Source organism: Lampetra planeri, chromosome 55 (assembly GCF_965212315.1).
Source record: "Lampetra planeri chromosome 55, kcLamPlan1.2.h2, whole genome shotgun sequence".
Taxonomy (NCBI): domain Eukaryota; kingdom Metazoa; phylum Chordata; class Hyperoartia; order Petromyzontiformes; family Petromyzontidae; genus Lampetra; species Lampetra planeri.
In genome coordinates this window covers 4381211-4401614 of record NC_136161.1, presented here as the reverse complement: position 1 = coordinate 4401614, position 20404 = coordinate 4381211, and the positions used below count along the sequence as shown (strand labels likewise).

The 20404-nt window shown below is 51.9% G+C and overlaps 2 protein-coding genes across 4 annotated transcripts in view; both read right to left on the bottom strand.

Annotated features, from left to right (window-relative positions):
* Positions 1-684, bottom strand: part of LOC144735531 (E3 SUMO-protein ligase ZBED1-like) — a 10442-nt gene extending 9758 nt beyond the window's left edge. Inside the window, exon 1 of the mRNA XM_078617947.1 lies at positions 515-684. Coding sequence (XP_078474073.1) covers positions 515-560 — 46 coding nt within the window. The 5' untranslated portion in view covers positions 561-684. The remainder of the gene's footprint in view (positions 1-514) is intronic.
* LOC144735522 (uncharacterized) overlaps positions 679-20404 on the bottom strand; it is a 23979-nt gene continuing 4253 nt past the window's right edge. For 2 of the 3 annotated variants that reach the window (XM_078617924.1, XM_078617926.1), the window contains 6 exons: positions 17667-17795; positions 15170-15280; positions 13714-14496; positions 11094-11783; positions 7360-8073; positions 679-1127 (listed from right to left, as the gene is read on the bottom strand). In XM_078617924.1, the coding sequence (XP_078474050.1) occupies positions 679-1127; positions 7360-8073; positions 11094-11783; positions 13714-14496; positions 15170-15280; positions 17667-17784 (2865 nt within the window). In that variant the 5' untranslated portion in view covers positions 17785-17795. Of the gene's footprint in view, positions 1128-7359; positions 8074-11093; positions 11784-13713; positions 14497-15169; positions 15281-17666; positions 18387-20404 lie in introns of those variants that run through there. The other variant, XM_078617925.1, reaches the window with a different exon arrangement.

The window sequence follows — 20404 nt, the reverse complement described above, 5'->3', positions numbered from 1 at the left end:
TTCTGTCGTACGGCTGCCGATGTAGATGGCAGAGGAAACGACCACAATGTCATCACATTCACGTGGTCAAGCACAGACGTCAGCAGCAGCAGCGGAGGAGTGCATCATCATCATCGTCATCATCGTCATCATCATCATCGTCGTCATCGTCGTCGCCGTGACGACGCCTCCTCCGTGGCTGTGGATCGGGGCACTGCATTTGCCATAAATATGCTAAATTTATCTTGATATGCAAATTCCTTTGTCAAGGCGCCCCTTCCCCCCTCCAACCCAGCTTAAATATACGCTGCCAAGCTTGGTGGTGCCCATTCAGACGCTGTCTTTCCGACAGACCTGTTCTTCACCTGAGGACGGCTGCTTGCGTTGTGGCCGAAACGTCGTGAGAATTATTTGAAAATGTTTTATTTTTATTATTTTATTATTTCCCTTCTACGTGACTTTAACGAAAGAACCAAGAAGAAGACACCGCATCGTTATTTGGTTAAAATCCTCGGAAAGGATTCCGACCGCTCACCGGCATTTTCCATCGTCTCTCCGTGCTCCCGTTTGACGACGTCCATGGACCCCTCGAACACTCTACCCCGTTGCCGTCCTCCGTTATCACCGCCGCCGCTACCGCCGCCGCCAAACGCAATCTCGGTTCCCGGACGCGGCCTCGTCTCTGCCGCCGCGGCTCCGTCAAACTCTCCGCCGCGCCCCTCCCCGCCGCGTCGATCGCTGGGCGTTTTCCCGGCGTCGGAGACCTCCTGCGCGCCCCCCCCACCTCCTCGCCGACAACTTGAGCAGCTTGCAGATCGCCGGCACGCCGCTCGACCGGCCGTGACGCGGCCTTGAGCCGGCGAAGGCGGCCGACACCGCGCCCGCCTCGAAACCGCCCCCGGCGCCCGAGGCGCGGAAGACGTCCGGGTGCCAGCGCTGCAGGTGCTTCCTCATGTTGGTCGTGTTGTACTTGATCCTCACTCCGCACACGCGGCAGATTGTCATGGATCGGTCGACGGCGCCCGACTCGGACAGCGGGAAACCGAAGTGCTCCCAGACGTCCGCCGTGCAGTGCGCCGGGGGCGGCGAGAGCATGGCGTGCGCGCTGGTGGAGACGGCCGGCTCGTCTTCCCACTCCAACGTCGTCACTTGAGAATCACAGAGAGACAGAGACAGACAGATACAGAGAGACAGACAGATAGACAGAGACAAACAGATACAGACAGACAGAGACAGAGAACACGGCTCATCTTCCCACTCCAACATCGTCACTTAAGAATCACAGAGAGACAGAGACAGAGAACACGGCTCATCGTCCCACTCCACTGTGACTTCAAGATCGAAATGCACAAAGCCCAGGGGAGGGGGTCAGTTGGTTACAGATATTTTGTAATGGGCAGTGTCTTCTTCCCCCTCTTCTTGTTCGTCCATCAAAGTTGATGATGACCAAGGCACGTTTGTCATTATGTTGGGTTTTGATGAGTGCGCAAATGGCTGAAGAGGCCAATCCGAGCCCGGAATTTCCTGTGGCACACTGGACAGGTCAGGGAGGATGCAGAGCTCTGAGGTGCAGCCACACGTCCTTCCTTGGTAGATTTGCGCTGCTGCCTCTTCAAGATAGCACAGGAGCGTCTCCTACTCTCACAGAGGACTGCACCGTCCTGTACTTTTCTTCTCCAGGCAGGTCGGTCCTGTGCTAGGGATTCCCAGCTTTTAAGGTCGAATCCAAAGCTCTTCAAGGAAGCTTTCAGGGTGTCCTTGTAGCGCTTTTTGGGGCCACCTTGTGCTCGCTTGCCATTCCTCAGCTCGCCAAAGAAGACTTGTTTTGGAAGTCTCGCGTAGGGCATTCTGGTCACGTGGCCAGTCCATCTAAGCTGTTCCTTCGCAAGCAAGGTGTAGATGCTGGGGATATTTGCCTTGCTGAGGACTTCCGTGTCAGGGATTCTGTCTTGCCACTTGATCCTCAGCAGTTTCCTCAGACAGCTCAAGTGGAAATGATTCAATTTCTTGGCATGGCGCTGGTAAACTGTCCAGGCTTCGCACCCATACAGAAGAGTTGGTAAGACAACAGCCCGGTAGACCTTCAGTTTTGTCTCCTGCTTGATGCCAGTCCTTTCCCATACCGAGTCACGTAGACGTCCAAAGGCTGCACTGGCCTTAACAATCCTGATGTTAACTTCATCATCTATGTGCACAGCGCGAGATAGTGTACTACCAAGGTAAGTAAACTTGTCAACGGCTGAAAGCTTTTGCCCATTCACAAAGATGGTTGGCTCAGTGTAGGGTTTCCCAGGAGCAGGTTGGTATAGGACTTCAGTCTTCTTTGTGCTGATTGTTAGGCCGAAGTTGTTGCAGGCTGAGGAGAGGTGGTCCATACTGTCCTGTAGATCTTTATTTGAGTCAGCAGCCAGAGCACAGTCATCAGCAAACAAAAGATCTCGAACAGTGATTTCCTCCACTCGAGTTTTGGCTTGCATCCTCCGCAGATTGAATAGCCCACCGTCAAAACGATAGATGAAGTTAATCCCAGTGTTGTGGTTCTGGAATGAGTCTTGCAGCATGGCAGAAAACACCATGCTGAAGAGCGTTGGCGCTAAAACGCAGCCTTGCTTCACCCCGTTTGTGATTGGGAACGGACCAGAGAGTTCTTGCTGGTCTCTGACGCTGGCCATCATGCCATCATGGAGTTTGCGCACAATGCCAATGAACTTGTCTGGACACCCAAACTTGGCCATGATTTTCCATAGGCCCTCCCGGCTGACTGTGTCGAATGCTTTTGTTAGATCAACGAAAGCCATATATAGATCAACATTTTGTTCTTGGCATTTCTCCTGTAACTGCCGGGCAGTAAATACCATGTCAGTGGTTCCGCGGTCTTTTCTGAAACCACACTGACTCTCAGGTAGCAGACCCTGGTCTAGGTGGACAATTAGGCGGTTCAGAAGGATTCTTGCCAAGATTTTGCCAGCGACTGATAGTATGGAGATGCCTCTATGGTTGTCGGTCCTGCCGATTGCCTTTCCTTTTATATAGATTGATTATAGTAGTGTCCTTGAACTCCTTGGGAACAGCTTCTAATTTCCACAGAGACTGGAAGAGGTCGGTCAGTTTCTCAACTAAGCGAGGCCCTCCAGCCTTGTAGATTTCTGCTGGAATGGCATCGGACCCTGGAGCTCTGCCTGACGAGAGGAGTGTTATGGCTTTGCTGGTTTCCTCAATGGATGGTAGAACAGCCAGGGACTGGTTTATTTCAACTTGAGGCAGTCTCGCAATTGCTTCCTCATTTATGCATGATGGCCGGTTGAGGACCGCGCTGTAGTGTTCGACCCATCTTGCAAGTATTTTGTGCTTCTCCGTGAGGAGTGTTGTTCCATCTGAATTCAGGAGAGGTGAAGTTCCTGAGTGTTGCGGATCATAGACCTGCTTGAGTGTATAATAGAGGCACTTGGTGTTGTTACTGTCAGCGTTAGATTGGATCTCCTCAGCTTTTGCGCACAGCCAGGCGTCTTGCATGACTCTGAGTCTCTGCTGGACAATCCTGCGAATGTTGAGGAAGGCAGTTTTCTTTAAACTTGAGCTGCTGTCATTCAGATATGCTTTATGCAGGCGGTGTTTTTCGTCAAGGAGTGCTCGGATTTCTGCATCGTTCTCATCAAACCAATCTTGATGTGTACGTAATGGAACACCAAGTGATTCAAGGGCTGTAGAATGCAGCACGGTCTTGAGAGCAGTCCAGTCTGCCTCAGCGTCTGTATGCTCGAAGCTTAGAGACTCCAGGTGATGATCTAGAGCCTCAACAAAGGCCAGTCTGGTGTGTTCCTGTTGTAGGCGAGTGACGTTAAGACGCTTGACGCGTCTATTTCCTTGTGGGCGTCTGGGAGGCTTAATCCGGATGTTCAGTTTGGAGATGATGAGACGATGGTCAGTCCAACATTCAGCACCGCACATTGCCTTGGTCACCCTGACATCGTGCCGGTCGCTCCTCCTCATGATGACGTAGTCAATCAAGTGCCAGTGGTGTGAACGAGGATGCATCCATGAGGTTTTCTTGCGCTTTGGTAGTTGGAATATCGTGTTGGTGATGAGCAGGTCAAACTCAGAGCATGTTTTCAGCAGTAGAAGACCGTTGCTGTTACATTTTCCAATGCCATGTGCACCTATGACTCCATTCCATGATTGATGGTCACTTCCAACTCTGGCGTTGAAATCACCCAGTATCAGGAGTTTGTCCGAGCTGGCTGTGGCAGCAATAATGACTTCCAGGTCATTATAAAACTTGGTTTTGACCTCGTCAGAGTTGGTCATGGTAGGGGCATAGGCACTGATGATGGTGGCCACCTTTTTACCCAATAGGTGGAGCTGTAAGGTCATTAAACGGTCGTTTATCCCCTTGGGTTGGCTTGCCAGTTGGTTGACCAGGTGGTTTTTTACTGCAAAACCAACACCAGCATCACGTCTCTCCTCCTGGCCTCGTCCGCTCCAGAAGAATGTGTAACCTGCACCCACTTCAGTCACTTGCCCAGTATCGGCCAGTCGGGTCTCACTAAGGGCAGCAACATCCACATTGTATCTGGCGAGCTCTCTCCCCACGAGGGCGGTGCGTCTCTCAGGTCTTTTTGATCCAGATGTGTCCATCAAAGTGCGCACATTCCAGGCGCCAACAGTGAGTGGTATCACTTTGGTCTTTTTCATTTTATTTGTTTTTGTTTTTCGACCGCAAGTATGGGATCCCGCCAGCTGCGGTAGGCTGGCCAGGATGTTTTGAAGCAGACAATGTTTAGGGTACCTTTTCTAACCCTTTCCTCACTACGGAGGTGAGCAGTGCGATCCTGAATAGGGCTGCTCAGTCACTCAGGGTGCTGCCGGACTTCACTGCTGCTTCGGTCCAGTGAGCGAACGACCAATATCCTGAGCCGCCTGCGTGCAGGTTTGCGGCTACAGCTTCCAGCATATCCGTGCCTGCTGCTTCGTCGCTCACCCATCGCCACAGGACTTGGATAATGACGATGGTAAATAAAGTGCCATGACTTGCGCAGAGAACTTGGATTTAAGTGAGGGTGATTTGCGCAGCGTCAACCTCACTCTCTCGACCAGCCGCATCTGTACCCAGTGGCAAGACGTAGTCAAGACGACTGGAGATGGTCCTGGTTGCAGTGGAAGGTCCAAAGACCCGTTTTGGTGGAATTTCCTCCACCAGGGGTTCCACACGCCCAGGCTCAGACAAGCTGAGTTTGCCAGGTTAGTTAACCGCCGCCCGGGGTTCGGCGTTGGCAGCTGCTGACTGTACCGACTCACCAGGGATGTTGAGCCTGGTGTGCGCCTACGGTAGCAGCTAGAGGGCCGGGCCAGATGGAACAAGCCTGAGGCACAACTAGCTGGTCAGACACTCAATGGGCAGTGTAGAGTCTATGGGTAGTGTTGAATCTATGGTGCAGTGTTGAGTCTATGGGCAGTGTTGAGTCTATGGGTAGTGTTGAGTCTATGGGCAGTGTTGAGTCTATGGGTAGTGTTGAGTCTATGGGTAGTGTAGAGTCTATGGGTAGTGTTGAGTCTATGGTGCAGTGTTGAGTCGATGGTGCAGTGTTGAGTCTATGGTGCAGTGTTGAGTCAATGGTGCAGTGTTGAGTCTATGGTGCAGTGTTGAGTCGATGGTGCAGTGTTGAGTCGATGGTGCAGTGTTGAGTCTATGGTGCAGCGTTGAGTCGATGGTGCAGCGTTGAGTCTATGGTGCAGCGTTGAGTCTATGGTGCAGCGTTGAGTCTATGGTGCAGTGTTGAGTCTATGGTGCAGTGTTGAGTCTATGGTGCAGTGTTGAGTCTATGGTGGAGTGTTGAGTCTATGGGTAGTGTTGAGTCTATGATAGTGTTGAGTCTATGATATTGTTGAGTCTATGGGCAGTGTTGAGTCTATGGTGCAGTGTTGAGTCTATGGTGCAGTGTTGAGTCTATGGTGCAGTGTTGAGTCTATGGTGCAGTGTTGAGTCTATGGTGCAGTGTTGAGCCTAAGGTGCAGTGTTGAGTCTATGGTGCAGTGTTGAGTCGACGGTGCAGTGTTGAGTCTATGGTGCAGTGTTGAGTCTATGGTGCAGTGTTGAGTCTATGGTGCAGTGTTGAGTCAATGGTGCAGTGTTGAGTCTATGGTGCAGTGTTGAGTCTATGGTGCAGTATTGAGTCTATGGTGCAGTGTTGAGTCTATGGTGCAGTGTTGAGTCTAAGGGCAGTGTTGAGTCTATGGTGCAGTGCTGAGTCTATGGGCAGTGTTGAGTCTATGGTGCAGTGTTGAGTCTATGGTGCAGTGTTGAGTCTATGGTGCAGTGTTGAGTCTATGGTGCAGTGTTGAGTCTGTGGGCAGTGCTGCTCAATGGAAAGGGAGTTCAAAATCATAATATTCATTGATACTGGAGAAATCCACTGATCTATGAAGCTCTTTTTCAAAGATGCACAGTAAGGGAAACAAATACACAATAGGAGTGCAAATTATAGGAAAAGTAATCAAATTGTAGTGACATAAGAAGGGAGGGGCTGCTGGGGGCTCTGGGTTCCCAGGTGGGTCCAGACGCTTAAGCCTCTGGGCGCCAGGCGTTGAGTTCCCAGGGGGTCCAGACGCTTAATCCCCTTGGCGCCGCCAAAGGGGGGGGCTGTGTGTGCTCTGTGGGATATCTGGGGGCGCACACGGCCCCACCCCTCGTTGTACCAGGCATAAAAGGAGAGCTCCCTGGACGATCGGGGCCCAGTTGTAACTCAAGACCCAAGACCCACGACCAGCCATCTGAAGACCCGGGGATGCTGTGAGAGCCAGCGCTGGGACTCTGGAACTCCCGACTCTACGACCTTGTGAGGGCGAGTTCCGGAGCGTAGCCAGAGTAGAGTATCTAGGCTGTGTAGCTAGGCTGTGTACCTAGGCTGTAACAGAGTATCAGGACTGTTGGACTGTTGGAGTGTTGTATTGTAATAAAGAAGTTACCTCTACAAGTGTCTCCGGAACCTGTTACAAAATTACTAAAATATAACTTTATTTTTTACCAGGTAACGCCCACTGAACTATTACCTTATTTTTCAGAAGTCACCTGGCCACAAATGATAGCCCAATGAAGTGGCTTATGACGTGGAAATTTATAGCTGCAGCCAAATACTGTAAACACGTGACGTTTATTCTAAATGTGGAGGGAAAAAAAACCGGAGGACCCGGAAGAAAATCCACGTGAACATGGGGGGGGGGGGGGGAGAGGGACACTGCAGACTCCAAACATACAGCAGGCATTGTCAGGGATGGGATCGAACCCACAACCTCCTGCACCACCAGGCGAGGTCGTTAACATCTCCTAGCCATTTTGGCGTGCCCCCGAAAGCGTCCGGCCAGAACGGAATGACAGCCACTCACCGGCATCTTCAGCTTCCCCGTGCTCCTGTTTGACGGTGGCGAGGGACCCCTTGGGTGTGAGCAGAGTCTCGCACGCCGCTCCCTCCTGCCCTCCGTTGCTGCTGCTGTTGCTGAACGCGGCGACGTTACAACTCTGCCGTGGTGGCCTCCTCTCCGCCGTTGCCTCGGCTGCGTGGAACGCGACGACGCTGCCGCTGCCGCCGTCATAATCTCCATCGCGAGCGCTCGGCGCGGCAGTCCGCGGGCCTCCGTCCGTCCCCAATCGTTTGCCGGCCGCCGGACCGGCGTTTGTAATCAGCGCGTAGCGCATCGTGTCCTGTCCGCGGCTCGCGCCGGCCTCGTCGGCGAACTCTCGTTCTCCCTTCGCCAAAAACTTCACCCGCTTGAAGATCAGCGGGATGCCGGCGCCCGCAACAGCGCCGGCCTCGCCGCCGCCGCCGCTAGCGCAGTTGTAGCTGACGCCGGTGCCGAAGACGTCGGAGTGCCGCCGCTGCAGGTGCTTCCTCATGTTGGTCGTGTTGTAGTACTTGATCCTCACCCCGCACACGCGGCAGACGGTCACCGTGCGGTCGACGGCGCCCGACTCGGACAGCGGGAAGCCGAAGTGCTCCCAGACGTCCGCCGTGCAGTGCGCCGGGGGCGGCGAGAGCATGGCGTGGGCGCTCGTAGAGACGGGCGGCTCGTCGTCCCACTCCAACGTCGTCACTTCAGGCTCTAAGTGTGGAGGGGAAAAACCGGAGGACCCGGGGAAAAATCCACGCGACCACCACGGGGAGAGGCGTCAGGGTCGGGATCGAACCCACGACCTCCTGCATACCAGGCGAGGTAGATAACATCTCCTAGCCACCGTGGCGCCCTAGAAAAATTTGCCAAGATCAAGCTCTCCATGCCTGCAAGGGTCATGAGGACGTTGCCGTTGTATAATTTAGATTTAGTTTCGTATTTTAGCCGCCCAGCGCTCCGTTCATTGCTGTGAACGTCGCTCCTCCACCCTCCATTGTTGTTCGAGGCCGACTGCCTCCAACTGCCCAGTAGCGTCCTTCACGAGCTTCCTCCACAGCGATCGATTTTGATACCGCTGGTACCAGTCATCAGCAAGTCCACTCAGCTCCACGTCCTCCTGTGCCACATCACTCCATCTCTTCTCTAGCCCGTATCATGCCCGTTTAGCCCCCTCTATCCGGCCAAACAAAAGCTGTTTAGGCATGCGGTGGCTTGGCATGTGGGCTACATGACCCAGCCAATGCAGCCTTGCCTTCCGGAGGAACTCACCAATGGTTAATCCCAGGATGGAGGAAGGAGGGCATGACCGTGGCAGAGAAGACCCAAAGCTTCGTATGGAGTGACAGACCAGGTAGCTTCCACACAGCATTACGCAGCCGATTAAAAGATAATGCCGCCTGACTAATTTTGAGTGAGTCCTCTGCTGTCAAACCGGAGCTGGTCATAAGCACAGCGTCCAGGTATGGGAAACCCTCTACTCTCTCTACAACTGTTCCATCATCAATGGTGAGCTGAGGGGGTGGAGTGTTTGATGGCACAAAATACCCAGGCAGATGCTTAGTTTTGGTGGGGCTGATGGTTAGACCCCACCTCTTAGTGGCACACTCCAGGTTCAGCAGCAGTGCCTCCAACTCCTCCTCTGAATGAGCAGCAATCACCAGATCATCAGCATACATAACCAGGTCAATAAAACAGAGATGTAGGTCTTGTTGGAATTCCCTGCACCTCTGCTGTAGCAGGGGTACAACGAATATGGCATCTGTGTAGGACCTCCCTGGTCTGAAACCACATTGGGGCTCCGCAAGCCTCTCCTCAGGGTGCCTAGCAAGTCGATGTTGAATAATCCTTGCCAGGACCTTTTCCGGCACACTGAGAAGAGAGATGCCCCTGTAGTTGTTACAGTCTGTGCGGTCCCCCTTCTTAAAGTAGGGGACCACCAGGGCTTCCTTCCAATCCTGCGGAACCCATACCGGGTCCAGACAGTTGTGACGATGTCATGTAGGGCAGTCTGCACACAGATGCCACCCTCCCTCAGCATTTCGCTTGGGAGATAATTTTTTCCCGGCGCTTTTCCTGGTCTCAGACTCTGGATTTCTCTTCATACTTCTCCGCAGGTGTCACCTCAGCCAACCACTCAGAAGGGGTGGCTCAGTCTGCCAAAATTTGAGGCACAGCAGCCCTAGCAGCGTCGTCGCCACCTTGCCCCATGATGTTGTCTGGGCTGAGGGAATTCCCTCCCCCAAGACCTCACAGAAATGCTCTGCAGACCTGTTCCCTCACCGTTCTTTCCCTTCAGGATGGTGATAGGCGAGGCGCTGCAAGTATTTTTTTTTCATGGAATTCAACGGTGATTTATGATTGCGGGGCCACTGAGGCAGATTCCATCTGCTCAGCAACCCGCGCCCACCACTCATCCTTGCAGCGCCGCACAACAAAGGCTGCTGTAGATGACAGAAGTGGGTCCGTCGTTTTCTCTCAACCAGCCGGACCATTTCCTTCCTTCAGCCAGGGTCTCTGGATAGGTCAGGACCGCGTACCCAAAGCAGCCATTGCAGCTGCATGAGCCACAGTCCTACACCTCACCCCATTTACCCTCAACATCAGGAGGGGGGGGGGACGATGCCAACCCAGCTGCAATCGATGTTGAAATTCCTGCTTGCAACTTTCATCAGCGAGGTGAGACCAGGCCAAATGTGGCTTTGAATAGGGTCCTAGATGGACCCCCACCACCAGGGTGGAAGAATTGCAGGCGCATCTTTTAGATGACAAGCCAATGGTCAGTGGGCAGATCAGCTCCACGGTAGGTCCTTGTGTCAAGGACATGGGCCCGCATTCACTGTATAGTCCAGCAGATGTCCTTTCTTGGACCCGGCGTGCAGCCATGATGTTGTGTGGATACTTCGATGCCGGAACAGCGTGTTGGTAATTACAAGCCCATGCACTGCACAGTCTGGCAGCATTCTGTTACCGTTGTTATTGAGCTGATCTGGCCCATGCCTTTCGATCACTCCAACGCAACATACATAGAGAGCCAGAGACACCCACAGATTATCACGGTTGGCTACGTACGGTGCGAAAGAAGTTCAACACACATATACATACACCGAAACCCACAGACACCCAGATCCACGCGGACCCACATAGACCCAAAGAGCGTTACAGATTAGCACGGTTGGCTACGTGGGGTGCGAAAGACGTTCAACACGCATACATTGTGCTAGTCTCACGATGTTAATATCTTTCATGACGTTTGGCAATTGGACGGATTAAAATTTCTCATGTAACAGGACCAGGACCAGCCTCCCCTCTAGCTCCAGTTGGCATTTTACGAACACTTTTAATCGCTCGTGATGACCTAGGTCATAAGAGTTTAACACGTAGGAACGAAACAGGAGGATTCCTCCACAAATCTGGCTGTAGCCTGATGAAGCTAGTTGTGATTACTGGCGAAACGTCGTACTCAGATTGTAAATATTGCGGCTTTGCTCTCCAATTGGCACGTTCTGTTTACGTGACGTGGAAACCATCGTGGCTGACGATAGCAGCGGCAAATACGAGTGTGGCAGTCGTTAAACTCGGCCTGTTCAAATACGTTCGGAGAAATAAAGCCCCGAAACTCACCTCACGTACCCCCTGGGACATTTACACGTAACCCCAGGGGCCCGTGTCATCCCCCGCTGGAGGACCACCGGTCTACAGCGTCCGACCAGAACGGAATGACAGCCACTCACCGGCGTCTTCAGCTTCCCCGTGCTCCTGTTTGACGGTGGCGAGGGACCCCTTGGGGGTGAGCAGAGTCTCGCGCGCCGCTCCCTCCTGCCCTCCGTTGCTGTTGCTGAACGCGGCGACGTTACAACTCTGCCGTGGTGGCCTCCTCTCCGCCGTTGCCTCGGCTGCGTGGAACGCGACGACGCCGCCGCCGTCATAATCTCCGTCGCGAGCGCTCGGCGCGGCGGTCCGCGGGCCTCCGTCCGTCCCCAATCGCTTGCCGGCCGTCGGACCGGCGTTTGTGATCAGCGCGTAGCGCATCGTGTCCTGTCCGCGGCTCGCGCCGGCCTCGTCGGCGAACTCTCGTTCTCCCTTCGCCGAAAACTTCACCCGCTTGAAGATCAGCGGGATGCCGGCGCCCGCAACCGCGCCGGCCTCGCCGCCGCCGCTAGCGCAGTTGTAGCTGACGCCGGTGCCGAAGACGTCGGAGTGCCGCCGCTGCAGGTGCTTCCTCATGTTGGTCGTGTTGTAGTACTTGATCCTCACCCCGCACACGCGGCAGACGGTCACCGTGCGGTCGACGGCGCCCGACTCGGACAGCGGGAAGCCAAAGTGCTCCCAGACGTCCGCCGTGCAGTGCGCCGGGGGCGGCGAGAGCATGGCGTGCGCGCTGGTGGAGACGGGCGGCTCGTCGTCCCACTCCAACGTCGTCACTTGAAAGGCAGCGATAGACAAATAGATGCAGAGAGACAGACAGAGAACACAGCCCGGGGGAGGTGGGGGGGCAGGGTCAGTTTGTTGGTGAAAAACATTTTAAAAATTTCTACATAGAAATTCTTTGCACTTGGTTTGAATTCGTTCGACATGCGGCTATGTGGTCAGACATTGTGTAGTGGACTGTGGTGGGTACAGTGTGCACCACATAGGGATACACACGCACACACAGGTACATACGGAGATACACACAAAGATGCAACACATTCGTGCGGAGGGAGCTGGTAGGAACGTTGGGTTGCTCGGTCAATGGCCTGCAGGGTCAACGGCGGCGTGGTGTATTCCGCAAATATGCCCGACTGTGAGGGCGGGCACAAGCCGGCGTGAGTAGGTTAAACGTTGAGTTTTATCAGGGCACCATGGGGTGACCAGCCCCTCCCCACCCAGCCCCACCCCTCCCACCCCCCACCCAGCCCCACCCTCCCCTCCCCACCCAGCCCCCCCACCCAGCCCCTCCCCATCCTCCCCTCACCACCCAGCCCCACCCCTCCCATTTTTGGATGCACGACGGACGGACAGACGGACACAATAATCCCCTGTGGGCTGGTGTAACCAGGAGGTTCCTACCAGTAACATTGTGAGTGTACTGTGTGCGCTAATTAGCAAGCAGCTGTCTCGCACACAGAGATACAAAGACAAAGATGCCCTGTATGGCCTTAACAGACTAGGAGCAAGTGCTGTTAGCGAGGAGCACCTATGAAGGCCGAGAGTGTGGCATACGATGGGGTGGGTGACACCTGCTGCTGTATATTTCGAGTTTGCGTGTCTCTCTCCCCGTGGTCGCGTGGATTTTCCTCCGGGTGCTCCAGTTTTTCCCTCCACATTTGAGTCAATGTCACGCGTTTAGAGTATTTGGATGCTGCTGCTGCTACAAATTTCCACACGATGGGCCACTTTGTTGTGCCGCCATCATTTGTGATGGCAGCTTACCGGGGCCTTACCTGGTAAAATAAAAATTAACCCGTAAAAACAAAGTTTTTCACTATAAATCCTTTATATGCGTGGCGGCTAGAGTCCTCTCGTCCTCTGGCTTGAGATGGCTGCCACCTATGGGTCAGATGATTGCCTGCCACCATTAAGCAATTGGTAATTAAATATAATTATTTTTTCCTAAAAAGTGTAAAAATTTTGCATTTTTTTTTCACGAAAATAAATTGTCAGCACAACGAGTCTGTGTGGAAAATGTCAGCTCGATTGGATCACGGGAAGTGGGTTAAAAAACGACCGAAAGATTTGCACGGTCGTAAGCGCGCAAGCAAGTGAACTTAATATAAAGGATTTAAAAATAGCTTAATTTAGATTCAACATGCAGAGTATTTGCGCTGCTGACTATAAATGTCCAAGTGATGGTGATGACAAGCCACTTCGTTGAGCTGCTGTCAGTTTTGACAGCCAGGTCGGGCGCTTCACGTAAAAAAAAGTTAGGTAGTTTTCAATCTAGTAATAGGTTTTTACCCTTTCAACTGGTACAAAAACTGACACCTTTATACAAGGCATCATGTTTGCAATAACCACAACACAAGCAGTCAAAATGCAAACAAAAATAAACTCTGATGATAATGATATGCACTGTCCTTGAAGTTGATTGGTCCACACCCGAGACAGCTTTTCTTAGAGCCTAGCCTCCATTGGTGTTGGACCAGATGACGCCAAAAGGCGCACAACTCAAAAACAGCGCACTATCAGAGTATTGAGAGCTCGGGGTAAGCATTTACACTATGAGACATCTCCTTTACCAGTGGCAAAATATAGTAATAGGTTTTTACCCTAGTTTTTAAGGTAAAAACCTATTACTATATTTTGCCACTGGTAAAGGAGGTCTCATAGAGTAGTTTTCAATCTTTCTTTGAGACGATAAGAACCACTCACCGGGGTCGTCATCGTCGTCTTCTTCTTCGGCCTCCCCTCGTCGCCGCTTCACCGAGCCGGGCGACTCCTCGGACGCCCGGCTCTCCGGCCCTCCGTTATCGGCGCTCTCGAACGCAACATCAAAACTCCGCCGCCGCTCCCGCCGCCGCCGCCGCCGCCGCCTCCTCCCGTCGGCTCCGTCCGACGCGGGAACCGGCGGGCTCCCAGCGCCCGCCGCCCCCCCGGGGTTCATGACCGGCGCCTGCCGCGCTGCATCCGGCGGCCCCGTGCCCTCGTGCGTCCCGGCGCGCTCCTTCAAGAGGCCGAGGGTCGTGAAGGCCCTCTTGTGGTCGCCGCGCTGTTGCCGCCGTGCCTCCGCGGCCTCAGCCTCCGCGACCGCCGGCCGCTCCTCGCCGCCGGCGTCGGGCGCCCGGGGTCGCGCCTCGGTCTCCGAGAGAGCCGTCCCTTCCGCGGCGTGTAGGTCCTGGTGCTCCTTGAGGGTGTCGGGGTCGCCAAAGCCCAGCCAGCAGATGCCGCAGATGAACTTGTCGTCGGCGCCTTCGCGCTTTGCTCGCTCGCTCTTGACGGTGGCCCGCGGGCGCGCTCTGGGGGACGACCGCATCCGGAGGTCGCCGGATTCCCCCCGCCGCCTGTCGTCTCCCCGCGGCCATCGGCCGTCGACGCGGCCATCGTGGTTTTGCTCGCGAAGGCCCCGGCCGGAATTCTGGGATCGCGACGCGGCAGGGAGTCGCTCGCGCGAGCCAGTTGGGTGCAACGCCAATTCCGCCAGGGCCACCTTGTTGTCTGAGGTGAGGGGGTTTAAACAAACACCGATCTGTTTAGCGCAGGCTTCTTGAAACACCGGCGTGTTGTACTGGTGCCGAATTGGCCACGTTTTGTTTACGTGACGAGCCTTTACTAATTGGCTGCGTCGGCTGGTTTCGGGTTCGACGGTGCATTTATATTCACGCGATCCAACCCAACAAAACCTCTACTGTGGATAATATTGCTCGAGACAGCCTTACTATGACTCAAGCTGTCCATTCGTAACTCACAAAGCGGCGCAATCACCCTGCGCTAGAGAACAGCCCTGGGCAGGGTCCGTCACAGTGCCACCAACGTGGTGGTGCTTCCATCGGCCGCGACGGCAAAATAAAAGACGCGGTTCTGAAGAAACGAGTCTCCAATCATTCTTTGGTTCTTTCGGTAAAGTCACGTATAAAGATAAAATAATAAATAAATTAAATACTAGCATACGACGTTTCGATTGCAACACAAGCAATCATCATCAGGTATAAATTAAATAGAAACACAAATCTAGTATACTTAGAAATGTAATGTAATACAACAGAGAGTCGGATAACATAACAGTCAACACCCTATCTGGTTGATTACGTTCTTCCTGAGAATGAAATTAAGTTGAGTCTCCGATCGCAAGGATTCTGAATAAAGAGTCGCGCAAAACGGCCACACTCACCGCCGCTGTCACCACCGTCTTCCATCGGCAAGCGAGCGCGGGCTGCCCTCTCCTGGGAGTCGACGTGTCCCTCCGAGTCACACGTCCCGACGGAAGGGCTGCTTTCTCCGTCTGGGGAAGCGAGTGAAGAAGACCGCGCGCGTCTGTTACAATAGTAGAAGTGATTTGTGTCTTTCTTCGATTGTCCTTCCCCCGCAACCTCCGATTAGCGCGGTTGGCTACGAACGGTGCGAAAGTTCAACTCGCACAGACTACACTTAACACTACAAATCACACTACACTATACCCTACACTATGATACACTACACCACGATACGCCATTGAAAATCTTTGGAATTGTTTGTTGTTATTGTGTTTAGTTTGCTGTCATTCCCCCGCACTTCCGATTAGCGAGGTTGGCTACGTACGGTGCCACAGAAGTTCAATGTAAACACAAACCACAATTTCAACAACATCGTCACATTCGTCGTCCCACCTAATTATTATCGAATACATCTCCGTGACCGATATAGACCCATAGAAGTAGAGGACAATTGATTTTCTGCCCCACTGGAATCTACTGCCCAAAACACCACGGTGGCTAGGAGATGTTGACTACCTCACCTGGTACACAGGAGGTCGTGGGTTCGATCCCGACCCTGACGATGCCTGCTGCTGTATATTTGGAATCTGCGGCTCTCTCTCATCATCATCACGGTGGCTAGGAGATGTTCACTACCTCGCCTGGTATACAGGAGGTCGTGGGTTCGATCCCGACCCTGACAATGCCTGCTGCTGTATATTTGGAGTTTGTGCTCTCATCATCATCATCATCACGGTGGCTAGGAGATGTTAACTACTTCGCCTGGTATGCAGGAGGTCGTGGGTTCGATCCCGACCCTGACTATGCCTGCTGCTGTAGATTTGGAGTTTGCGTCTCTCTCTCATCATCACGGTGGCTAGGAGATGTTAACTACTTCGCCTGGTATGCAGGAGGTCGTGGGTTCGATCCCGACCCTGACGATGCCTGCTGCTGTAGATTTGGAGTTAGCGTGTCTCTCTCATCATCATCATCACGGTGGCTAGGAGATGTTGACTACCTCGCCTGGTATGCAGGAGGTCGTGGGTTCGATCCCGACCCTGACGATGCCTGCTGCTGTAGATTTGGAGTTTGCGTCTCTCTCTCATCATCATCACGGTGGCTAGGAGATGTTAACTACTTCGCCTGGTATGCAGGAGGTCGTGGGTTCGATCCCGACCCTGACGATGCCTGCTGCTGTAGATTTGGAGTTTGCGTCTCTCTCTCATCATCATCACGGTGGCTAGGAGATGTTAACTACTTCGCCTGGTATGCAGGAGGTCGTGGGTTCGATCCCGACCCTGGCGATGCCCGCTGCTGTAAATTCGGAGTTTGCGTTTCTCTCATCATCATCACGGTGGCTAGGAGATGTTAACTACTTCGCCTGGTATGCAGGAGGTCGTGGGTTCGATCCCGACCCTGACGATGCCTGCTGCTGTAGATTTGGAATTAGCGTGTCTCTCTCATCATCATCATCACGGTGGCTAGGAGATGTTAACTACCTCGCCTGGTATGCAGGAGGTCGTGGGTTCGATCCCGACCCTGACGATGCCTGTTGCTGTAGATTTGGAATTTGCGTCTCTCTCTCATCATCAGCACGGTGGCTAGGAGATGTTAACTACTTCGCCTGGTATGCAGGGGGTCGTGGGTTCGATCCCGACCCTGACGATGCCTGCTGCTGTAGATTTGGAGCTTGCGTCTCTCTCTCATCATTATCACAGTGGCTAGGAGATGTTAACCACCTCGCCTGGGATACGGGAGGTCGTGGGTTCGAACCGAACCCTGACACCCTTGCGGTGTCTCCATCTCTCTCTCCCTGTGGTCGCGTGGATTTTTCTCCGGGTCCTCCGGTTTTTCCCTCCACATTCAGAATCAACGTCACGCGTTTTACAGTATTTGTGACGGTGACAATAAGCGGCCACTTGGTTGAGCTATCATTTGTGATAGCCCGGTCGCTTCTGAAAACAAGCTACGCACCTGGTAAAATAAAAAATAGTTTAATTTAAAAAATGTTGTGTTGCGAGCAGAGGTCGCAAACGGGTTTTGATTCCTTACCCGTACCCGGCCGCACCAGGGTCGCAAACGGGTACCCGTACCCGGCCGTACCCTACCCGTACCGGCTACGGTAGCCGTTTGCGACCCTGGTGCGGCCGGGTACGGGTACGGGTAGACCGTGAGTCACTGGTGAGTTACCGTTTGTCACTAATTTCCCAACGTCTTGTCTCTTCTCACAATTCAAGTTCCTAGAATCAACCCACCCGCGCCTGCAACATGGCTTCATCCCAGAGGTCGCAATCAGGTATCCGATACCCGTACCCTACCCATACCCGGCTGGGTACGGGTAGCCGGGTATCGGGTAGGGTACGGGTATCGGGTACCCGGTTGCGACCTCTGGTTGCGAGCGCAGGGTGGTGACGCGGACGCTGGGCCACGACGAACCTTTGTCTCCCGGAGTTTGTGCCTCTGCCTCTGAGTCGAGGCTGTCCTCCCATTCTTGCTTCACGATGACCGCCACGGGAGCCTCGCAGGAAAGAGCAGACTCCTCCGCTGCCTCCATCTCGCTGTGCCCTATCCGCAAACACAATTTCGATTTAAAGCTTTCGTGACTGCAGGGATTCATCTTCTTGGTTCTTTCGGTAAAGTCACGTAGAAGGGAAATAATAAAATAATAAAAATAAAACATAATCAAATAATTCTCACGACGTTTCGGCCACAATGCAAGCAGCCGTCCTCAGGTGAAGAATGAAGACGGCTGCTTGCTTTGTAGCCGAAACGTCGTGAGAATTATTTTATGTTTTATTTTTATTATTTTATTATTTCCCTTCTACGTGACTTTACCGAAAGAACCAAGAAGACAATGACAATTATTATAATTAGCGAGTCTGAATCATGGAGCCTCACAGTACAAAGAGAACTCTGCTGCCACCATCTCGTGGTGCCCTGTCGGAAAACACAAAGACACTTATTATAATTAGCGAGTCTGAATCATTGAACCTCGCAGGAGAGAACTTCTCCGCTTGCCACCATCTCGCTGTGCCCTATCCGCAAACAATAACAATTATCTTCTTGGTTCTTTCGGTAAAGTCACGTAGAATGGAAATAATAAATAAAAATAAAACATAATAAAATAATTTTCACGACGTTTTGGCCACAACGCAAGCAGCCGTCTTCAGGTGAAAACCAGGTCTGTCGGGGAGACAGCGTCTGAATGAAACAGCACACGAGCTTGGAGCATATATATGCTCGAAGCTCGTGTGCCGTCTCCCCGACAGACCTGGTCTTCACCTGAAGACGGCTGCTTGCGTTGTGGCCGAAACGTCGTGATAATTATTTTATTGGTTTATTTTTATTATTTTATTATTTCCATTCTACGTGACTTTACCGAAAGAACCAAGAAGATGAATCCCTGCAGTCACGAAAGCTTTAAATCGAAAAATAACAATTATTATAATTAACCAGACGGAATCATTGAGCCCCGCTGCCTCCATCTCATTGGACTTTGCCTGGTAGGATGGGGGGTGATGGTTTAGTTGTATTTGTGTGTTTTGGGGTGATTTGTGGTTTGCCTTCGATGTACCTTGCACCGCTATGGCGTTTGTGTATTGTTTGTTGTTGTAACGTTTTGACCCCGTGCCTCCTACTGGATAAAGGAGCTTTATAGCTCTTCGAATTCCTTCAGTCTAAAATATTTCTGCATCCTCCGGTTTTCCCTCCTCATTTAGAATCAAAGTGTAAATTTCGATTTAAAGCTTTCGTGACTGCAGGGATTCATCTTCTTGGTTCTTTCGGTAAAGTCACGTAGAATGGAAATAATAAAATAATAAAAATAAAACATAGTAAAATAATTCTCACGACGTTTCGGCCACAACGCAAGCAGCCGTCTTCAGGTGGAGAACAGGTCTTCAGACTCTGCCTTCTCGACAGACCTGTTCTCCACCTGAAGACGGCTGCTTACGTTGTGGCCGAAACGTCGTGAGAATTATTTTATTATGTTTTATTTTATTTATTTTATTATTTTTCCTTCTACGTGACTTTACCGAAAGAACCGAGAAGAAAAATCAAAGTGTGTTGAGAGTATTTCGATTATTTGGCTGCGAAACATTTCCACACGATAAGCCACTTCAACTGAGGTATCATTTGTGGCCAGGTCACGTCTGAAAACGAAACTAATAGCTCAGTGGGCCTTACCTGGTCAAATAAAAATAGTTTAGTTTTCGATTTAAAGCTTTCGTGACTGCAGGGATTCATCTTCTTGGTTCTTTCGGTAAAGTCACGTAGAAGGGAAATAATAAAATAATACAAATTTTACGTGACTTTACCGAAAGAACCAAGAAGATAGTTTAGTACTCTTAGTTTTTTCGGTAAAGTTCACGTAGGTAAAACATTTAATTAAAATTAATAAAATAATAAAAATCACGACGTTTCGGAGGCAACACAAGTCTCCGTCATCAGGTGGGACCGTCACAGCCAGATTTGCTGTATCAAGTGAGGCATGGATTCCAAGATGCAAGTTCTTAAATACAAGTTAAGCGGGAGGAGAGGGGGGGGGGGGAGCTTATCAGAATGTGGTAGTTTTATTTGCATCTTTTTTTAAAGGTATTTGTTGATATTTCCTATACTTTCCACTCCTATCATGTGCTTGTATTGTTTTTTTTAAATGCTCTGACCCTGTACCCCTAAATGAACAAAGAGTTTTAGAGCTCTTCGGATTCCTCCTGCAGTATCAATACAAGATTCTGATCTCGCTGTGCTGTATCTGCAAAGACAAACAAACACCACGGTAATTACGGTAGCTTCGTGACCGTGCGATGATTTGATCGTTATCATTTGGGTAACGTTGAGATTCCATTGAGCGATGTCGTTTCTTCTTGGTCTCGGACCGTGTCTCCGGTTTGCAGTGTCACAATTTTTCATTTTCCCCGTCTTGATTTGCCGTTTTTTCCACTCCCGTTCGTTGCCAACGGAGAAGTTACGAATCTCTTTCGGGCACGATTCACGAAGTTGTTAAATAATCAAATTCTCACAATTTGATGCGTGTGTCGTGAGGCGTGAGAATCAATGTTGATTGGCAAATCAAAGCATCGCAACATTCCGAGTGGCTTGATTACAGCAAAGACATCTCTCCTCACCTCTCCTCACCCTACTCTCCCCCACACAGGCTCTGAAATCTCCCCTCT